The sequence below is a fragment of the Monocercomonoides exilis genome, assembly GCF_001643675.1.
Source record: "Monocercomonoides exilis strain PA203 chromosome Unknown scaffold5-2102611, whole genome shotgun sequence".
NCBI classification, from domain to species: Eukaryota; Preaxostyla; order Oxymonadida; family Polymastigidae; genus Monocercomonoides; species Monocercomonoides exilis.
This window is the reverse complement of record NW_027150550.1, coordinates 1,387,622-1,407,713: the sequence shown is the minus strand read 5'-3', so window position 1 is coordinate 1,407,713 and position 20,092 is coordinate 1,387,622. Positions and strand designations below refer to the sequence as shown.

Sequence of the window (20,092 nt, the reverse complement as noted above, 5' to 3'; positions counted from 1 at the left end):
GAGGAGGAGGAGGTGATGAAAATGATGATGAACAGCAGCAAACATTTTACTCGTTCGGCAGCACACTCTCATCTGCCCAGCTGCACACTCAAAACATCACAGCCTCCTCAACATTTGCTTCTCCTCCTTTTTCTCCCTTGCCACACACACAATTGTCTGCCCCTTCTGTTCTTGTTGGCACTCCTCCAAAGCCACTCACTCCTTCATCTCCTGCCACAGACTCTTCTTCACTCACACAGAAGTCCTTCGACATATCCAGCCCAAGCACTGCCTTTTTATCGAACATGTCTTCTTCCTCTCCTTTTCCTCTTCTTTTCCTCCTTCTCCTTCTTTCCATTCATTTCCCCGTTCTCTTTCACAAACTCATTCTTCCTCTCACTCTTCCTCTCCTTCTCCTTCTTTCTCTCTCTCTTCTTCTCTTCATTCTTCTTCTCTTCATTCTTCTTCTCCTCCATCTTCTTCTTCATATTCAAAGGCTGATTATTCATAGATCACACAGCCGTCAATCATCAAACAACTTTCTCATCAATCCTCATTGAAAACACACTCATTTCAATAGACATTCTCTTTTTTAGCAGAAAACGAAGAAACTAATTGAAATGAAAGAAGAAAAAGAAAAAGAAGAAAGAGAAGAAAGAGAAGAAAGAGAAGATAGAGAAGAAAGAGAAAAAAGTGAAAAAAGTGAAAAAAGAAGAAGAAAGAAGAAGAAAAGAAGAAGAAGAAGAATAACAAGAATAAGAAAAATAAATTTGCCAAAAATCAGAGAATTTAACTTTTTCTTCCAAGAAACATCACTCAATCTCTTCCAAAGAATTGGATGTTTTGTCAGATGCGAGCACAGCTGTATCTGCTTGTTCTATCACACACACCAACTCCTCAGCCACAATAGCAGCCAATTATCATTCGTCTTCTCATTCATCTTCTTCTTCAACTTCTTCTTCTGTTTCTGAGTCATTTTCTGAATGGGCTATTGATTCGGTCTCGTCCAGTGCTTGCTTGAACCCTTCTGTTAACTACATTCTCCTCTCTTCTTGATATATTGCATTATCTCATGATATTTCTGCTGCTATTGTTTCTTCCTCTTCCTCATCTTCTTCTTTTTCCTTCGGTCACCTCTTCAATCACGCGGAACCGGATGATCTTCACGTCAAGGAAAGTGTTCGCCTTCCGATGTTTGCTAGTTTCTGTGTGCCAAATTTACGCTGCTCATGGAACTGTTGGAGTTGTGAAAGGAGTTAAGGAAGAAAGGACTTGCGAGAGAGGTGAGGTGGAATATGCTGAGGTTGTTAAAATTGAAACTGGTGATGAATGTGTGGTTGAGGAAGAGGGAGCTGATTGAGAGGAGAAGATAAAAAGAAAATGAACGAGGTAAATTCGCTGAAAAAAATTAACAAGTTCTTTTTTCGTTAAAGTGATTAAGAAGTGTTATGAAACTTTTATTAGGAAAACAATATATATAAAAGAAAACAACAAGGGCAACATTTTCAAATGGGGGATATTAATGAAGTGGAGCAGAAAAGCAAGAAAAATGGGCAGCAGATGAAGAAGAAAGTTAGAAATTTGTTCATAAAAATAAAAAGGAGAGAAAAGTGAGATTGACTCTATTGTGATCATCCATTATTGTTTCGCCTCCATTCCTTTCGTTGTTATAATAAGTCGTTGAACTGCTCAGCTGTAGCAGGAAGTTGGTGATGAAGTTTTACCTCAATGAAAACAAAACTCAATGCATGTTATTTGAAGAAAGTTTATTTTGTACATAAAAATCCATCAACATTGTTCAATAAATATAAATTTTCTTTATAAGTTTTGTTTTTCCAATTATGATATGACTATTTTCCTTTTAGAAGTTTCAGTATTTGTTTTTGGTTTATTTTTATTAAACATGATCAAAATTTTCTTTTTCACTTAAAACATAAAAAAGGTATGTTTTTTTGTTCTTATGAATTTTACAAATATATATGATAGCAATAAAAGCAAAATACTAACAAAAATTCAATTTAACTTTTTGATCAATATATACCACTATTGATTTTTTCTTTTCAATTTTTGATCTTTTTTAATGATGTCAAAAAAAATCACCCATGTCACATTTATTTGTTTTGTTTTGTTTTCAAATTTCAGTTATTTATCACTTTGATATATTCATACAGAAATTAACAAACTCAATATTTTCGTGGAAAAAAATATTAATTGAATATTGTCAATTGCTTGAGCACAAAATTAAAAGATGTTTGAGATTGAAATTCAATGATAAGCATTTTTTATTTGAACTGGACAGATTTTCTTGTTTTCCATATCGACTTTAGAATAAAATGATATATGGCTGATCCTTTTTGAAATCAAACTTTCGTTCGAGTTTTGTTCAAATTATTAATCTCAATGGGATTTTGAAAAAATATTTTTTTTAAAGCATCATCATGTGCTGAATGAAGAAACTGTTGTTGTTCATTTTCTTCAAAATCCCATTGAGATTAAAATTCTGATCAAAACTCGAACGAAAGCATGATTTCAAAAAGGATCAGCCATACGGTCAGTTATTTGCCTCATGCTTTTATCGTTGCTTTCTTTAATAAGAAATCAACAAGAAAAAATATATATGTGTTATTCTTTTTGAAAAGTCGCAAATGTTTTATTTTCCAATTAAACAAAAAATTCAGATTTTGCTCATTATTCTGTTTCCACTCACAAATCTTCTTAAGAATGTTTGAAATAGCATTATCAAGAAATAAATTTCATATTGGAAAAGTTTTGAATGAGTGAATTAAAATTATAAAAAAATAAGAAAATTTTAATTTATTTGAATATAAAACATTTGCGACTTTTCAAAAAGAATCACCCATATATCAAATTTAAAAAATATTTTTTCAAAAATCTTTCATAATTTTATCCAAACATAATATGGGTGATTTTTTTTGATATCATAAAAATTTCCGACGTTTGATCAAAAAATTTTTTCATTAAGGGTGGGATTGATAAGTGAAATGAAAGAAATGATTATGTTAATATCTTGATTGAAATATTATTATTATCACATACATATTGAATAAAATTTGTTGCCAATCGTTTTTATTTCATATTTTCAAAAAATAGAAAATGTTATCCTAAAAATTTCAAAACTTTAACATACAGACAAAACATAAGTTTGCCAGTTTAAAAAAATAAATTAACAATTATCACAAAAACATAATCATTTTTCTTCTTCGAAAAAATATGTGTAACAACGTTTCTGAAAAGAAAATATGAAATTTGTTTCAATAATTTCATAATAATTTGCTGAATATATCATATTTTCAAAAGAATTCGAATTATAAATGTGTTGTAATGCACAACATTTATAAAAATACAATTTGTAATGTTTGTTTTTCTAAATGATATAAATTTCCAAAAGTGTTTTTCCAAATAAACTGATCAAAAAATGTTATTGAAAAATTATGTTTTAAAAATGCAAAGGAAAAGGCAATGCAATTCAAGAAGTTCAGTTTCATATAAATCTTATTCTTCCTAAGCATATTTATGATTTCCTCACAGGCATCCATACATCTTCCTTCTCATTTTCCTCAAGCTTCTTCTTCAACGATACTTCTTCCACTTCCTCCTTTTTGGTTTAACCATCTATTGTCTGACTGACAACGTCATCCACTGCTTTTCTGCACTTGCCTTTTTGAAAAAATTATCCATCTTCCAAATTCACAGACAACACTGTATCAACTGATGATTAATAATTTTCTGACTTATCTTTGAGCCCAAAGTTAGACAGCTTTTGGTTCATCGAATTGCTTGCTCAGCTTCAAAAACAACACAGCCAAGCTAATAGTGCAACACAAGTCGCAGCTTGCAACTTGGAGATGAGGAGAGGTTGAGTTTCAAGCTGAAAATACTCGGATCTGAAAGTTTGATGCTGAGCGACTACGAAATGCAATAAAAAATGGCATGCTGTTTGTTTATATAAATACATCGTGAAGGCAGCAAAGTTGTTCAATGAAGAAAATTGATTTCTTAGCGCATGCAGAAGTGGAGCTGAGATGGCGTGCAGGTGAATATGACAGGGGTTAGAAGAGGCGAGGCAGGTCAGGAAATGAGGGACCAAACGAAGGCCAGAGGAGGTAATGTTACAGCTGAACTGGCTACAGAGGCTGTCCTTCTGATTTATGATTCGTCCTTCAAAGAAGTAACTGCTTCTACAAATGGAGGCAGGAACAAAGTTCTGGACTGGGTTGCGATGTGCTCTTTGGAGCAGCAGATACTGCCAAGCAGTTTACACTTGAAGAGGTTGTGTTTGCCGGATGTGATGAGTGGAAAAGAAAAAAGGTGTTTGTGTCGGATAGCATTCTGTTGGTTGAGGTGGATACCGATTATTTCAACTGGACCATAACCAGCACCAATCTGAGCTCCCTTGACGAGCTCAACGGATTCGAACTGGAGAAATCCTGCTCCAAGATTCCTTCCTGCTGTAGAATATTTCTGGACCAACATGACCAGCAATGTGTTTGTTGACTGAGAAACAGATTTGGACTTCAGCGCATATGGGTACTGGACTGCTCTCTGGATATCGATCATTTATTCTATTTTTCAAGAAATTGCTGCTGTTGATGTGAGCATGCATCCTCCACCTGGACAACTGCTCCCAAACAACAGAAAGAGTTTGTGGGCTGTTTGTCAACGATGCCAAGCATGCAAACTCCTCTGCCTCTCTCTTCATCCTCAACATCCACTTCGCCTTGAACGCTGCCTTTATGGGCAAGGATGTTTTTTTTCTGTGCTCCTCCATCCCTGCCCAGATCAACGAGTCCCTCCTTTCCATCAACTTCACACAGCCCTCCCTCGTCACAAACTCCTCAAACTGTAGTTCCAACTCCTCCCATACCGATCTTGATTTGGATTTCGATGCAGATATCGAACTTCTCCCCTTCATCACCTTCTAACGCACCCAGCAGATATTCGTCGACCAAGACATCGTCTCCTTTGCCAGCCGTGATGCTCCCCGCTTGCCTCCTGCGCTTCACTCTTCGCAGTCGTACTCCATTTCTACCGCACCATCGACAACGCCTTCTGAATCTTCGCCTCCTTTTTCTTCGACACCCATATCTCTCTTGCTGACGTGCTAGTCGATTGAACCTCTGAAAATCTTGTCCCTGTTCACTTCGCCACATCTTTCTCATTGCTATTGTCGCTATTTTCAACAACTGCATCCTCACCAGCTGTCGCTTTTCCTTCGTATTTGCCCGCTCTTCCTTCTACTGCCTCCTCGGCGGATCCCATGTGGTACATATTTCCTTCTTCTTCTGCTTCTTCTGTCACAAATCAGCCAGAAAGCTTCCAAAGCATGATTCACATTTTCTTCACCTTCATCTCGCTGAATCAGCTCTGCGGTAACATATCCGAGTGAAACAGCAGCACAGCAAGTGGAACAGCCAAAGAAACCATTTCCCAGAGCGGGGTTCCATTGTCTCTTGAAAGCTTATCAGTTTTCCGCTTTCGCTCTTCAGCGACACTTGAGGCATGTTCAATAAGCAGAGGCACTTCGAGCTTCAACAAAACTCCTTCAGCAACACATTATCCAACAACGAAATTACCATCACAAATAGCACACAACTTGGAATTAACATATAAAATGACTCTCTTTCTCTTGGCCTGAACAGCGAATTTATTCGCATTTTCCTCACCAGCCAGTCCAGCGAGCACAGCTGAAGCCCCAGGTCGTTGTCTCCTAGTTGTCCAGCACTTTCACCATAGCAATGAGCCAAATATCTTCATCTCGATGTTCTCCTTTAGCAACCCCATCACCAGATCAATCATCGATTTCTGCATCAGCAGCACAACAACTTTCTGCTGATGACCCCTGTATTGCAAAAATGTTCGCGAATATTATTATTCCAGGTGTGAGAAGTCATTCTTCTGACACACAACACAAAATTCAGCTAATTTAACAATCTGATAGGACGATGAGATTGAAAAGAAAAAAGAGGAAGTGGAGGAAGGGAAGGAGAAGATATCATTAAAGAAATAATAATGATGATAAAGATGAGTTTAATGTGGAAGACATATTTATGAGAGATAAGAAAAAGGAAAAGAGAGATGAAGCTGATACGAAAACAATGGAATATAAGCAAAATAAGAGCAGAGAGAAGAGAAGATAACTGGATGAAGTTAATTCAACGATAATTTAAACTCATTTAGCGTTGGAGGAAGTAAAAGAAAAGAAACAAAAATTCCGCGAAGCTTCAACAAGACGCAGAAGAGTGAAGATTCAGCATATGAGCGAAATGAGAAAGTATTTAGAATGTGCAAGTTGAGAAAGAAAAGAGAATAAAGAACTAATTTCTAATGTGTTGAAAGAAAGGAGAGGGAGAAGAGGGAGAAAAGAAAAAGAGAAGAAAGAGAAGAATTGTGTCTTGATATATTCCTTTCTATTAATATTTCTTTTTCTTTATAATTTTCTTCTTATTCTCTAAAAGATAAAGAAGAAGAGGAAGAAGAAAAAGACTAAAACAAATGAGAAGAAGAGGAAAGAGAAGGAGAGATATATTTTGGATATTTTAAATGAGAATTAATCTTCACAAAAGAAGAAGTCGAAAATGAAGGAGATGAAGGAGATGAAATAAATGTGGAAGTAGTTAATGAAGAAGTTGGAGAAGAAGAAGAGAAAGTTATTCTTGTTGAATGTGATTGTAATGTTGAAGGAGAAGAGGGAGTGGTTTAACTGGATAATCGTTACAAATGTGACTGAGCAAATATTCGTTTGAGAAAAACTGTTTCATGATGAATAGAGAAAGTTGAAGAAAGGAAAGAAGGAGTTTTCCATTTGACAACGAATGGTACTTTCCGTTTGATATTTAATTAGTTATATGGAAAAGAAGATATTTGAGGAGTGGTGAATGAAATAATAATGATTTTCTATGACAGAAAAGAAGAGGATTAACCGTTTCGCTTCAATTCAACTTCATCTGAACTTCCACACTTTCTCCAATTGTTGCTTCCTCTTCTTCTTCAACTTTATTTAAACTCCATTCTTCCATTTGGTTATCACACAACCAATCCACAGACAAATCAGCTCACTCAAAAATCTCGAACTAATGCTCTGCATTTTCTTCAGAAGATCCATCGAGGTTTGTGTCCTCTTTCAGGGCGTCTTTGATAGCCAGCAATACATTGCTTTGTTGCCAAGATGATAATCTACATATTCATTGTTAGCTGTATGCCCGTTGATAAAGATTTATTAATCGAAATTCCAATTGCTTCTGACATGTCCAACAGCTGAGTTTTCTTTCTGAGTGATGTTTCCCATGAAGGCGAACAATGTCTCTTTCACAGAAGTGACAAGGGATTCACACACAAAATGCACATCCATTCTTCATGCTCATTCACACACATATTGGATAACAAAGAAGCAGATGAACTTGGTGATAAAAAACACGTGTTTCTTCGGAGATATGCAAGTGTTGTCAGAGTAATTGATGAACATAACGAGAAGAATGGAGCAGAAAGTACTGAAAATGAAAGTGAATAATATCAGCGGTATTTTCAAAAGGAATATTTGGATAAATTGATTCGAAACAGAAGGAAGAGGAGCTGTAAATTGAAAATGAAGTGGGAAGAGCATTTTATTCGAAGAAATAAAAAAGAAATGACAAGATTGAATCAGTTGTTCTGATTGATTGTTGGTTCCTTTTAAACACAATTTCCATTTGATAAGTCCGTTGAACTGCACGGCTGGAACAGAAACTTGGTGATGAATTTTTAGCTGGATAAACAAAAAACTCATTGGATTTTCTTTGAAATAATCAAATTTAATGTATTCGTGCGATTATGAATGTTCTTTTTCAAATTTTTACTTTATAAAATTATGTTTAACTTGTTTGGAAATAATTATTTTCCTTTAAAAGTTTGATTATTCTTTCTTTTGCAAAATATTTTTTTAAACTTGATCAAAAATTCTTTTTCTTTCAAAACACAAAGGTATGTTTTTTTCTAAAATAAAACAATAAAACAAATATATATTACAGTTTAAAAAGCTAAAAACTTACAAAAATTCCATTAAACTCTTTGATCAATAAATACCACAAGAGATTTTATTTTTTCGATTTTTGATCTTTTTTATGAAGTCAAAAATAATCACCCATATTTTCGGGAAGTATCTTGAATAACCAATCATCAATTTTCAATTAAAAAAATTTTTTTCAGTATATATCCATTCCACTGAAAATACAAATTGTCTTCAGTCTTTTTCTTTGATTGTTTCTTCAGAAATTGATTATTTATTTTTTTCACAACACCTCAAAAGCTTTTTATGAAAAATAAACTTTTCTAACAAGTTGAACCTGAATGTGTGTGTGTGTGTGTGTGTGTGTGTGAATGTGTGTGTGAATAAATGCGATTTTTTGATTTCAAAAAAATTATATGATGACTGTCAGATACCAAAAGACACTTCTGAAAAAGAAGACCTTTTTGATTATTGCATGCGAGACGGAAGAGTGAATTGCTTGCGGAAGAACTTCAACAAAAGCAGTTTTTAATTATTTCTTCGATGAAGATGGAGGTTCGTCTTTTGTTTTCAGTTCAATTTCGAAAATTGTGAAAACTCTTTTTAAGAGTAGTTGGACGATGTGCTCACTGTGAGAAATGAATGTTTCATCAATTACTTTATTTTTTTTTTTATTCTCGCGAGATTGCTGAATTTGCGTAAAAAACGAGGGTTTTTATAAGATGCAAGCAGCGAGATTTTAACAGTGAAATGTGCTTTCTTCAATCGATGATTGAATGAAGGAGAATTGTAAATGAGTGTGTTTTGGACATGTTTCTTATCCAATCACTTCCATTTGGCTTGATATCTGTCCCTTGTGACAGCAGCGGCTTCATTTTATCTTAAGTCTCAAACAAGGCTACAGAAGTGGAGAAGGAAATGCTGGTCCATATATAGCAACAGAAGCAACTGTTGTGAAAATTTTCTGTTTTTGGGTGTTCTTAGCAGCACATAGGTTTTTTATTTTTCGAATGTTCCACGCTTTGTTTCGAGTTTGAAGGAATCCTAAGTCATTATTCATCCATATGGGTTATTCTTTTTGAAAAGTTGCTAATGTTGTAATTTCAAATAAATCAAAAATTTCATATTTTGCTCAATTTTTTGTTGACATACTCCAAACCTCACGAAAATGGAATCTATTTTTGGATAATGCTATTTCAAACATTCTTAAGAAGATTCGCGAGTGGAAACAAAAATATGGAGAAAATATGATTTTTTTTATTTATTTGTTAATAAACCATTTGCGATTTTCGAAAAAGAATTACCCATATTGAATGTTAATTCTTCACAATAGTCATTTTTTCCAGTTTAATTACGAAAAAATGTATACCAAGGCTGAAGAATACTTTGACATGACACAGCAAGGTACTTAATATTCGCATTTTTTGGATAATTTCTTTCAAGCTCTGGATTTCATTTCACAAATTAATAGGCAGAAACCATTGAAACGTTCTCATAAATTAAACCAAAGTGACTTTTGTAATTTTTAACTTATTCCATCAAAACATTTTTATTATAATTTATTTATTATGAAAGTGGAATAAACTTGTTCGCGCACTTTCCATATTTGCAAACAGTTCACAAATCGAGATTCCACAATAGTTTCACATAAACAATTTGCCCTGAATGTTGAAAATCGAACTGTGATCTTCCTTCTTTTTATTCTTTCCTTTTTTTTGTAAAAGAACGTGAACAACTTTTTTAATCCTTTCCCGCATGTATTCGATGGAGTTGATATAATCTGTGATTCTGATATCTTTATGAAAGAAAGAAAAATTAATCCGAAACTGAAAAAATGCTTATTTGCTGGTGATAATTTTTGAAATCATATTTTTTCAGTTAAAAAAATTTCGTATAATGATTTGTTATGAATATTTTTCATTTGAACCTGAAAAGTGATAAATTATTTAGTGATGCCTCTCCTGTTTTTTCATTTCTCTATTTGACTTTTGAAACGTTTGATAAACACTTCATATTTGAATGAATATTATTTTGTTGAATGAAAAGAAATTTCATTAAAATAAACACACTGAAAAAAGCTATGAATTCAATAATTATCACCCAAATGGATAAATCATCAGGAAAACACGAATCAACAACATTTTTATTTGAAAGTTGGTTAAAACACACCTTGGAAAATGATGAGAACGACGATTTTTTTTCTCGTGGAACTTTGCAATTGAAATCTTATTTTTATCATTTTCATTCATTTTTAGTAATTATTTAAATTTCGTTAACTCGGTAAGTTCAATCTTCTAATCGCACAATTCAACCAGAAAAAAGAATGTTCAGATAATATAACGCGTGTTACCGAACTCCAGCATAAATAATGCAAAAAATTAAAGCAGCATCATAAATGATTTTTGATAAAAATCGAGTGCAAGTCATCATAAAATGACTTTAGCTCATACACAAACCTGAAAGTCAATCAATAAAAATACAATGAATGGTTCTCACCGTCCATTACTCAACAGAATTATAACTTGTGATACATCACAGAATGAATCACCTCTTCTTCAAAGTTAAAGTGTAAACAACATTGAAAAAGTGCATTCAAAAATGTTCAAAACAAAAAGAATAATTATAATTAATTATTGCCTTCTTCCAAAAATAAAATAAACAAAAAACCGTTCCAATGTTTAGTGAGCTTAATAAAACAACTATGTGATAGAATATAAATCATAATAAAACAATATTTATTCACCCACAATTATTGAAAACTGAAAAAAAAAATATTATTAAGAACTTAAGAAAAAAAAAATATAAACCAAAAAGCATATTTATAATTCCTTCAAAATTAAAAATAACAATAAAGCTAAATCACAGAATGAATATTTGCATTTTGTGAGTTATTCAAATTATAGATATAGACAACGTCTCAACTAATGCAATGATATATAACAGAACCAAAAACGATAACCAATCTTCACTCTTCTTTTTGCTTCCAATTTAATAATATGGAACTGATGAACGCTTGATTCATTCAAAAGTCTCCAATGACTCACAAAAAGATAACAATGAACTTTCTTTAAAAAAAAATATATTTAAACAAACAAATTGAAGAAGTTAAAGAAGAAGGCAATTGAAGTATACAACAGTTATTTTAATAATAGTAATTAAAAAATTAAAAATATTTTCCCCACCCACTAATTTCCTCCTCTCAAAACAAAATCTTCATAAAACAATATCCGAATAGCATGGAATATCAATCATCCCATCTCAGAGTTTGCTCCTTTCCAAACTCTCCAATTATTCGTGCAAATATGTTTTGAAGAAAACTCTTTATCTCCTTCCCCCTTCTCTCTCTTTCAATTTAAATTAAAAACATATACTTTTCTCTAATCCAATTAATATACAAAAATTAAATTCAGAATCTTTTCGATCCTTTAGAAAACAATTCATTTCCGCTTAAGTCGAATCATCATCCACAAAAGTGTATTTTCGCTTTCTTCTCAATTGAAGCAAGTATAAATTATGACTCTCAGCTTTTGATTAGCTTCATCGCAAGTAAAAATTAAATATGAGCAGATATAAATTTAACATCCGTCAGTGATCAATTAGTTCTATGAACAAAACACTTAATTTCTTTTGCGTTTGGATCCTTTCATTCTTCCTTGGAACACTATTATTTTTAACTTACTCCCTCCTCAACTCCTTCCATTCAATCTTTATTTCCCTTTCACTCTTATAAGCTTATTGTTGCATTTAGATAAATAGCACTTGCTTGACTCGCATTGCATCAACGATATTAAAGTCGGGTTGATAAAAGCTGAATTGAATCCACCGATTGCTGAGCAAGCAATTTGCCTGTGTGAAGAGCTATTCAGATCCTGAATTTTCGAAAATGTCTGTGTATCATTCACACACGAAGAACAAGTTGTTAGCATTTTGTCACATTGTTCAGAAACTTTCGTTTGTGATGCACTTGAGAACATATCCGAGGAAGAATGCGTTTCGTTAAAAGAAGGCGAAAGTGAAGACGAATCTCTCAAATAAGTTGCAGGGGCTGATGATGCTGCTGAGTCCACCACCATCACTGATGAATTCTCACTCGTGGAAACAATATCAGAGTCAATTGAAGAACTTCTCGATTGCGTAAGACTGCCTGATGAAAATGAAGAAGCAACAGATGAACAGGCATCTGGAGAAGAGAGACTCATTCTTTCTGTTGAAGGGGCTGTTTGCGTGGAAGGTGACGACTTTAGAGTTGGTGCAGATGATGAGGAAATGTCATATGACATTGATGCTTTAATCATGCCTGATGTATTGCTTGAAGAAAATCTTGACTCAGAAGAATGCAATGATTCAGAAGATACAGCTTGTTCGTCCATCTGTGGATGGGACAATGGAACCGGCAAAAGCGGAATTTCACAGAAAGGCCTAGTGGAACAAGACAAAGATGACGATGCAGAAGCAGTAAATGTACAAGTATGTTGTAATTCTGGGGACACAAAGCCACATCTAGTTGAATTTGATGAAGTTTCTCCTTTGATAATCACATTGCAGCATTCTTCATACTCCTCGACACTGGAAATAATATCATAATCCATCATAACTAAAAAATCACGCTCATATTCGTTAAGTGCATTTATAGAAATTCCAAAGTTAGAAGCCCATGCTCCGTTTTTAATGCACACGTCAGCGCTCGTCTTATGTGCAACCATTACACACACAAGAAACATTGTCTTCAAGAGACGAGCAAATAAAATGAAGCAACTGCAACGCCAATGCCTACTGCAGAACTTATTAAACATTATTACCCCTTGAATAAGTTCAGTTTCTCTTAGACGAAATTTTTCTTTCAGCTTTATTATTACACGTAATAATTGAGCATAAGCTTCACAAGCAGCATTTTCCATTTCTTTTTGTAATTCAAGCGAATCATTTCCAATTGAATGATTTCCTTCTTTAAAATACCCTTCCTGACAAAAATGATGCGCAACTTCATGAAGACCCGCTTTTTGGCACATACTGCAACAATTTTCAATCTTTGAATTAGTTGTTGAATTAAATGTGCAGAGAATGCTCAATTCCGCAATAATACGAGAAACAATCTTTGCCGTATTATGTATCAGCATTTCAGACGTAATATATGAACTCAGAAGAGGCATTGGGAACATTGGATAAATGTTTTCATAAAAATAGTCAATACCAAATTTGTGTTGAAATGCCCCCAACGTTTCGTATTCATTTTTGTGTTCTATTTCCATCCCTCCTTTGGTGGATGAAAAATTCCTTCTAATTCCGCAATCCTTGTAAATGCCTGTTTCTGTATGGTGCTTCGCTCCATCATCACGTTTTGCAAAATCACAATATCCAAAGCCTAACTCTTTTTCATATTGCATGAATAAATTATGAATTTAAATAAAACTAATTCCTCTTCTTGAAAGATTATTAGAGCAATAAACTCCCAAAATGGATCCTTGAAACACATATGGGATAGACCCATAAATAACAAAAATCGAATGAGTTGTTATTATGACAAACTTGTTTATTTATGAAGACATAATTTACGAAAATATAATTCATATTTCGTAAATAACTCAATTTTCATGAAGTTTTTTTATTTCATAAAGGTTAAAAGATCAGAAATAGAAATATTTTCGAAATGTCAGACAAAGAAAGAGAAGAAATATTATTTACTGCACAACTTTTAAAAGAATCTTCAAATTTTAAGGGTATATTGATTTATTGATTTTTTTGGAAGCTTATTTTTGATCGATTTATTTTTTCATTTTTTTTGCGATTTTGTTCATCATTTGCAAGAATTGAAGGTGTTAATGAAATCTCTTGTAGATAAATTTGGAGTTCTATCGGGAGAAGAAAGAGCACTTTTTTCTTATGCATATAAAAATGATATTATTACGAAAAGAGATACTTGGCGCTTATTTTCCACTGTGGAACAACAAGAAGATGCTAAAGGAAATGTTAAGCTTGCAGAAGTTGTTTCTGAACAAAGACAACGCTTTGAGAAAGAAATATCAGATAGTTGCGCTGAAATTTTATTACTGCTTGATACCGTTCTTTTGCCTCATGCAGATTCCCTTGATGCAAGAGTTTTTTATTTAAAAATGTTTGCTCCTAAAATTTAATTAAGTTTTTTAATTATAAATAAAATTCTTTAATTGTAAATTTTTTAAAATTTTATTTCACAACTTTATAAAATTTCGATTTTGATTGGAAATTTGAATTTATTTAAGGAAAGGAGATTATCATCGATATCAATGCGAATACCTAAGTGGAGTTTCACGATTCACAGCAGCGGAAAATGCGCTTTCTTCTTATAGAGATGGTTGTAAACTTGCATTTGCAATTTATCCACCAACAAATCCAGTCCGTCTATCACTTGCAATGAATTTTTCTGTATTTTGTATGGATATACTTAATCACCCAGAGAGCGCGTGCAGAATACTTAAAGAAGCTTATGACGATGCTCTTCTTGGAATAAATGATCTCAGTGAAGAAGAATCAGCTGAAACAATTTTTATAATGCAATTAATGCAAGATAATTTCGTGTTTTGGACTTCTCCTTCAGACGGTTTGATTCTTCTTTTTATTTTTATTAATATTGAATTTATTGTTGATTTTTACAGACGATCAATTAAATGATGATGGCCAAACTGAAGGAGAATGATCATCCTGGATTATTCTATTAAAGCCATTCATCAAACACTTTGTAAAATTGATAACATTCATTTTTTAAAGGAAGATTGAAGCAAAGTTGAGAATCAATTTAAATATGATCTTTTAAGCCCCTCATTTGGATATTTTCCCAAAATTGACTTTGGGAAATAAGCTCAATTGGCCCGAGACGAATATCGTCATCGAGTAATTTTAAATATTTACTTGTTTTTAATGCCATCATCTGACAATCTATTTTTTTGGGTCTTGTTTTTGGTATTTTCTGTTATTGTGTTTTTCTGCACAAAACTTTTGTATTCGTACAATGGGGAAGCGCCACTGATTGGGGCAGGTTTTATTTTCAAATCAATTTTTAACTTCAAATGTTCAAAATTATCTTGACAGTCATTTTTTTGACAGTTCTTGGTTTGTAAGTTTATTTAGAAAAAAATTTAAATGCTCAATTATCAGGAGACTTCGGATTACTTTCTCGAAGTAAATTAGTTATTGCAAGAATGATTATAGGATTTTTTGTGGGAATTGTTTTTGGAGAGATGTTTGCTTCAAATCTATTCAATTTGTGTAACTCATTCTTCAAAAAAACTACTTTAAAAATTAGTTTTCATTTGGTTTTCAGCTTATGTCATCCTTTACCACAAAGTGCTGTTGATGCGCTATACGATACGCAATATTGGCTTAGAAGCTTTAACACACGATTCATTTACACTTATTTTCCATTTCTGTGCCCTCTTGTTTGCAATACAAACAGAGAGGGATCGCTTGCAGCAAAATTTTTTTTGAGTTGCTTTGGATTTGCATTTGGAGGAGGACTCTCGCTTACACTCATTCAAATTGTTTATGCAGTTGTTGGGGCGATGGATGGAATATTTGGTCATTCTCAGGTTTTTTTTTTCCCAAAGAATTGTTGCCATATCATGTGAATTTTTTATTTGATTTTTATTTTAAATGCTTTCTGATTAATTATGCATTTTTTAAATTAAAATTTATGCTAATTTTTCTTTGCAGCTTGGAATTATCGAAGGTGCGATTGAAGCTGTTTGGAGGGCATTATATGAACATCATCTCATTCGAATGATGGTTCCAGGCTGCATCGCTGGAGCTTTTGCCGGTTTGATGTCAGAGTTCGAAAAATGAACAAAAGTCTATTTCATTTCAGTTAAATGGACAGATGTTTAATATACTTCGAAATGCAAAGATATTAGAGGATACTAGGAGAAAAATTAAAAAAAACGTTGCTTCCTCCACATTGTAACAGTTTATGTATTGTTTTTAATTTTGCTTACAATTGGATCTGCTCAACTCGGCCATGCAAATTTTCCTGTATCGGCTTTGAGCATTTTTTCTTTTTGCACTTTTATTTGAATTTCATCTTTGTTTCGAAACGAAATATATTACGAAGAAATAATGTTTAAAGTTTATTTATGTGACTTCCTTTAACTTTTTTTAACATAAAAAACTGATTTTCTCTGTTTAATCTTGCAGTTGAACAGAATCCATCATGGGAAAACTAGATTCTGACTTTGGTGAATAAAAAATTAATGATACAACAAAAAAAAAATCTATTTATTTGTGCAAAAAATTTTAAAATACAAAAATTAAATAGATACTTTCTACATAAATAAAGCCTCATTTGATGCATCTATCACCACGATGTTATTTTCTTCACATCTTCAACGACAGATGGGGTTAGTGGCCCCATCACTTGCATTTTCGCTTCAGTGATAGAAGCAGTGAGTGTGCAAGCAGTCGCAAAAGGAAGCTTACGCAAGAGGAAAAAATGAACAAAGGAGAACAAAGTTGTATCTCCTGTTTGATTTGCGCATTAATACAATCATTTTCAAAAAGAAGCAAACCTCTTCCAGTCCTGCATTCAGCCGTTTTTGGCTGCTTCCATTCTCTCCATTCAAACACACACTTCTCTTCAGAAAATGGCTGTGATGATTCTGGATAACTAGAAAACAAAACCCCTTCTGCTGATGTTGCTACAACAATCTTGTTGGAAGAAATAGATAAAATGCAATTATTTTGTATTTAAAACAATCAAATAGCATACTTTCACTCCTCTTTTCAGCAATTCAACACTTCCTTTTCTTAAATCAGGAGTTCCAAATAAAACCATTGATTCCTTATTATCGATCTTTAATACAGTTATCAATGGCAAAAACTTTTCTTTTTCTTCCCAATCGCCTTGCATCACAGTTCCCTCTGGTGAGAGTTTCCTTGTGAATCCTTGCACATCAGTAACAATTGTCTGATATCCCAATTCTACAAGTTTTTGAAATAGCTCCGGTGGAAATTCTCCAATTAGAGGTGTTACAATCGCTACACCTTCATCATTTTTTGGTAACAATTTCAGATCATCTTCAATGAATAGAGCTGAACGATCTTTAACAATACTAACCCTCTGATCGGATTTTCCTTCAATATAACTGTTCTAAATTTATGTATTCATTTCATTATATGAAAAATATTTTTATTCATATTTTGAACCTGAAACGTCGTTGTTGGAAATTTTTCGTTCGTCACTATCATTTGTTGGCAATGAGGATTATCTTTCAATGTTTGAAAATACTTTGCGTCCTGCTCGTTGTGCTATGAAGTGAAGTAAAATAGTTCAAAATTGAAGAAACACAATAAATATTTGTGCCAATTACCTTTGTTAAGATGTTGTATGTTTGCCCGAGAGAAAAAAAGGCACAACATCCATAGAACACTCCGCTCCCTGGCATGAAATCGTCACCCACAACGTCTTTGCACACATGTCCAATCACAGCGACAGATTTCATTTTTTATTGGATTTTTGTTATATGAATGAAAAATTTATGGGAATAATTTTTAATTTATTTATCTATTGAACTCGAAAAATTCATTTCAAAATTATTGATATGAATCTGTAAAGATAATATAAGTAAAATATAAATTAGCTAAAATAATTAGAATTTTTAGATAATATATAAATCCACAAAAATTAGTTTAAAAATCGATAACGCAACTTATTCACCTTTGCTTAGTATTGTTCACAGTCGAGAGATACGCTTGTGGATAAGGAATAAACATATCACTTTCATTCGTTGCAACGATTTCGTTGAAGAGAAGAAGAAGAAGAAGAAGAAGAAGAAGAGGATAAAACCAAAAACCAAAATTTGAACTCTTAGAATTCTTAACTAAAAATCAGGAAAATCACTATTAACTATATTGGAGAAGCAGAAAATATAAAGAAAATAACAATTATTTTTATATGAAAATCAATCACAAATAAAAATAAATGAATAAAAGAATTAAAAAAAAAATAATTAATTAAAAAAGCAAACCACTTCAAGTTGCTTATCACATAATCTCTAAACAGTGTTCTAACAGAAGTCCCAACAGCATTCCATTTGTACTGCCCAGGCGCAACCTGCTCAAACTTGCTCTGCACATTCGCTGCTTCGTTTGTGGTGAACACGAAATTCACCTTCTCATCGTCTGCCAGCTTCTTCAGATTGGAAGAGAACACAGTTGAGCCAAGTAACGAAGCCACTTTCTTCAGATGAGCAGCACTCACAGAAGGAAACACACCCAAGCCGTAGTTGAATGGATCAACAGCATACAGATCATCCTCCACGATGGGGCCTTTGTAGAGATCGTCTGAAGAGAGAAAGAGAGAAAGAGAGAAAGAGAGAAAGAGAGAAAGAGAGAAAGAGAGTAAGTTTTTATTTGTTATGAATTTAATAATTATGATAAGAAAAATAAAGCAGAAATTAAATAATTGTGAAAAAAAATGAATTAAAAAAATTGAACAATACATCTAAACACCAAATTCGGAAGCGAAAAGACGTAGTCCAGCTGCTGCTTCTTGAACATCTTGGGGAAAGCCGTATCCAAAACAAAGTCATACAAAGAGGAAAAGAAAAAGCCCTTCGGAAACATCGAAAAATGCTTCGGTGAGCACCCAATCTGCCTGGTGAGATTGAGCTCAGCAACCTTCTTGTGGATGGCAGCCTTGATAGATGAGCCCATCGGCGTGTCCCACCCGCTGCTGCTGTTGAAGCCAGCGGACTGCTGAAGCGCTTCTTTCGACATATCCACCCAGCTTTGCGTGTAGTCCACCATCTCAACAAGAGGCTCAAAGTATCTTCCTTTCGATGCGCTCTTTGACAGATGGAACTGCAGATTTCCAATCACGTTCGAGTAGAACCCACTCTCCATCACATAGTCATCGGGAGTTGGAGTTTCTATTCTAGTTAAATGCGAATGTCCAGTAAGCATGACAACTGGAATATTTGGCTTGTGTGACTTCATAAACTTTCGAATCAGTTCTACGTCAGGATTTGGCGTGTCAATGTGGCACAAACAAATTATTAGCGAAACATTTGGAGTTGAAAATGCTTGATTGAACATCGGATCTTTCAATGACTGAGATACCGTCAAAAGAACAGATTTTGTATCATGAGTGCATGAAGATACAAGAAATCCAAAAACCAGTGCCTTTCCAACATTATTAGGAAGATCAATTGTGAAATATTTTCCACCCAATTGTTTGGACGAATCAACATGACGAGCATTCAGCGCCAAATACTTTCCTCTCCAAAATGGAGCAACATTATTTGCAATATTGTCAATGCATCCATTTGATCTCAATTCATGATTTCCAATGCACAATCCATCATAAGGTATCCTTTTAACTTGCTCAAAAATAAATTCTCCTTGAACGGGTGTTGCATCACTAAGTCCTGTTCCTTGAGTATAATCCCCAGTGTCAAATGCCAATACAATTTCATTTGGATCTTTTCTTGATTTTTTCCAATAAATATAATTATATAAATCTCCAAGGTCAGCATCTAATTCTGGCTCGTGTAAATGTCCATTAATCCATCCATGCACTTAGTAATTTTTGATGCATAAAGTCAAATACCAGAAATAAAAAATTGAAGCATACTGTCAGTTGTATGCAAAATAGTGACTTTAATTTGCGAATCATCGTTACTTTCGGATCTGATTGCGAAAATAACTGAAAGCAAAAAAATGAAAACCATGCTAACAATATATTAAATATGGTTTTTTATGATAAAAATTTTTCTTTTAATAACCACATACAATTTAAATTATATTTTGCACAGGCAATTTGTTTTATTTTTATGCACTTCGTTTTAAAACAGTTGAATCAAGAAAATATATTTTGAAATCAAAATTAATTAAATACACTTTAATAAGTATGTATATACACATATATATTAATGTGTTCAAATATTTATGAAATAATATTATTCAGATTCTTGTTATGCAATGGTGAAACTTCTATCAAATTTTGATCAGTGCCATCAATCGATTTCATTTTTCAGAAATTCTTTATTGGTGATATTCTAGACAAATGTATGCAAAAATGCTGAGTGAAAATAGAAATGCTGATATTCAATTTATTTTTGAAAATTTAGATTTTAAATATGAGTG

At 33.1% G+C, this 20,092-nt stretch overlaps 5 protein-coding genes across 5 annotated transcripts; 1 reads left to right on the top strand and 4 right to left on the bottom strand.

Moving 5' to 3' along the window:
• Positions 1-88: 88 nt before the first annotated feature.
• On the bottom strand, positions 89-337 carry MONOS_11407 (uncharacterized protein; the record flags this gene model as incomplete). Its single annotated transcript, XM_067863935.1, has 1 exon — positions 89-337. One exon carries the CDS (start codon positions 335-337, stop codon positions 89-91), a length of 249 nt encoding a protein of 82 aa, XP_067734361.1.
• Positions 338-10,307: 9,970 nt separating this feature from the next.
• Positions 10,308-13,440, bottom strand: MONOS_11406 (uncharacterized protein). The gene has a single exon (XM_067863934.1). It carries the CDS (start codon positions 13,363-13,365, stop codon positions 11,689-11,691), a length of 1,677 nt encoding a protein of 558 aa, XP_067734360.1. The 5' UTR covers positions 13,366-13,440; the 3' UTR covers positions 10,308-11,688.
• A 132-nt stretch (positions 13,441-13,572) lies between these two features.
• On the top strand, positions 13,573-16,065 carry MONOS_11405 (putative 14-3-3 protein epsilon; the record flags this gene model as incomplete). The annotated part of the gene is made up of 10 exons (XM_067863933.1): positions 13,573-13,577; positions 13,610-13,698; positions 13,787-14,093; positions 14,221-14,558; positions 14,726-14,740; positions 14,817-14,993; positions 15,047-15,067; positions 15,113-15,197; positions 15,261-15,543; positions 15,668-16,065. The coding sequence occupies 10 exons, from the start codon at positions 13,573-13,575 to the stop codon at positions 15,794-15,796; spliced, it is 1,449 nt and encodes a 482-aa protein (XP_067734359.1). The 3' UTR covers positions 15,797-16,065.
• A 34-nt stretch (positions 16,066-16,099) lies between these two features.
• On the bottom strand, positions 16,100-17,486 carry MONOS_11404 (putative carbohydrtae kinase). Its single transcript, XM_067863932.1, has 6 exons — positions 17,317-17,486; positions 17,153-17,254; positions 16,716-17,096; positions 16,516-16,654; positions 16,270-16,468; positions 16,100-16,221 (listed from the first exon to the last, which is right to left on the bottom strand). The coding sequence occupies exons 1-5, from the start codon at positions 17,446-17,448 to the stop codon at positions 16,305-16,307; spliced, it is 918 nt and encodes a 305-aa protein (XP_067734358.1). The 5' UTR covers positions 17,449-17,486; the 3' UTR covers positions 16,100-16,221; positions 16,270-16,304.
• A 3-nt stretch (positions 17,487-17,489) lies between these two features.
• MONOS_11403fu15861 (putative 5' nucleotidase family protein) lies at positions 17,490-19,697 on the bottom strand. The gene is made up of 4 exons (XM_067863931.1): positions 19,581-19,697; positions 18,448-19,524; positions 17,974-18,289; positions 17,490-17,852 (listed from the first exon to the last, which is right to left on the bottom strand). Exons 1-4 carry the CDS (start codon positions 19,675-19,677, stop codon positions 17,849-17,851), a joined length of 1,494 nt encoding a protein of 497 aa, XP_067734357.1. The 5' UTR covers positions 19,678-19,697; the 3' UTR covers positions 17,490-17,848.
• Between the last annotated feature and the right edge of the window lie 395 nt (positions 19,698-20,092).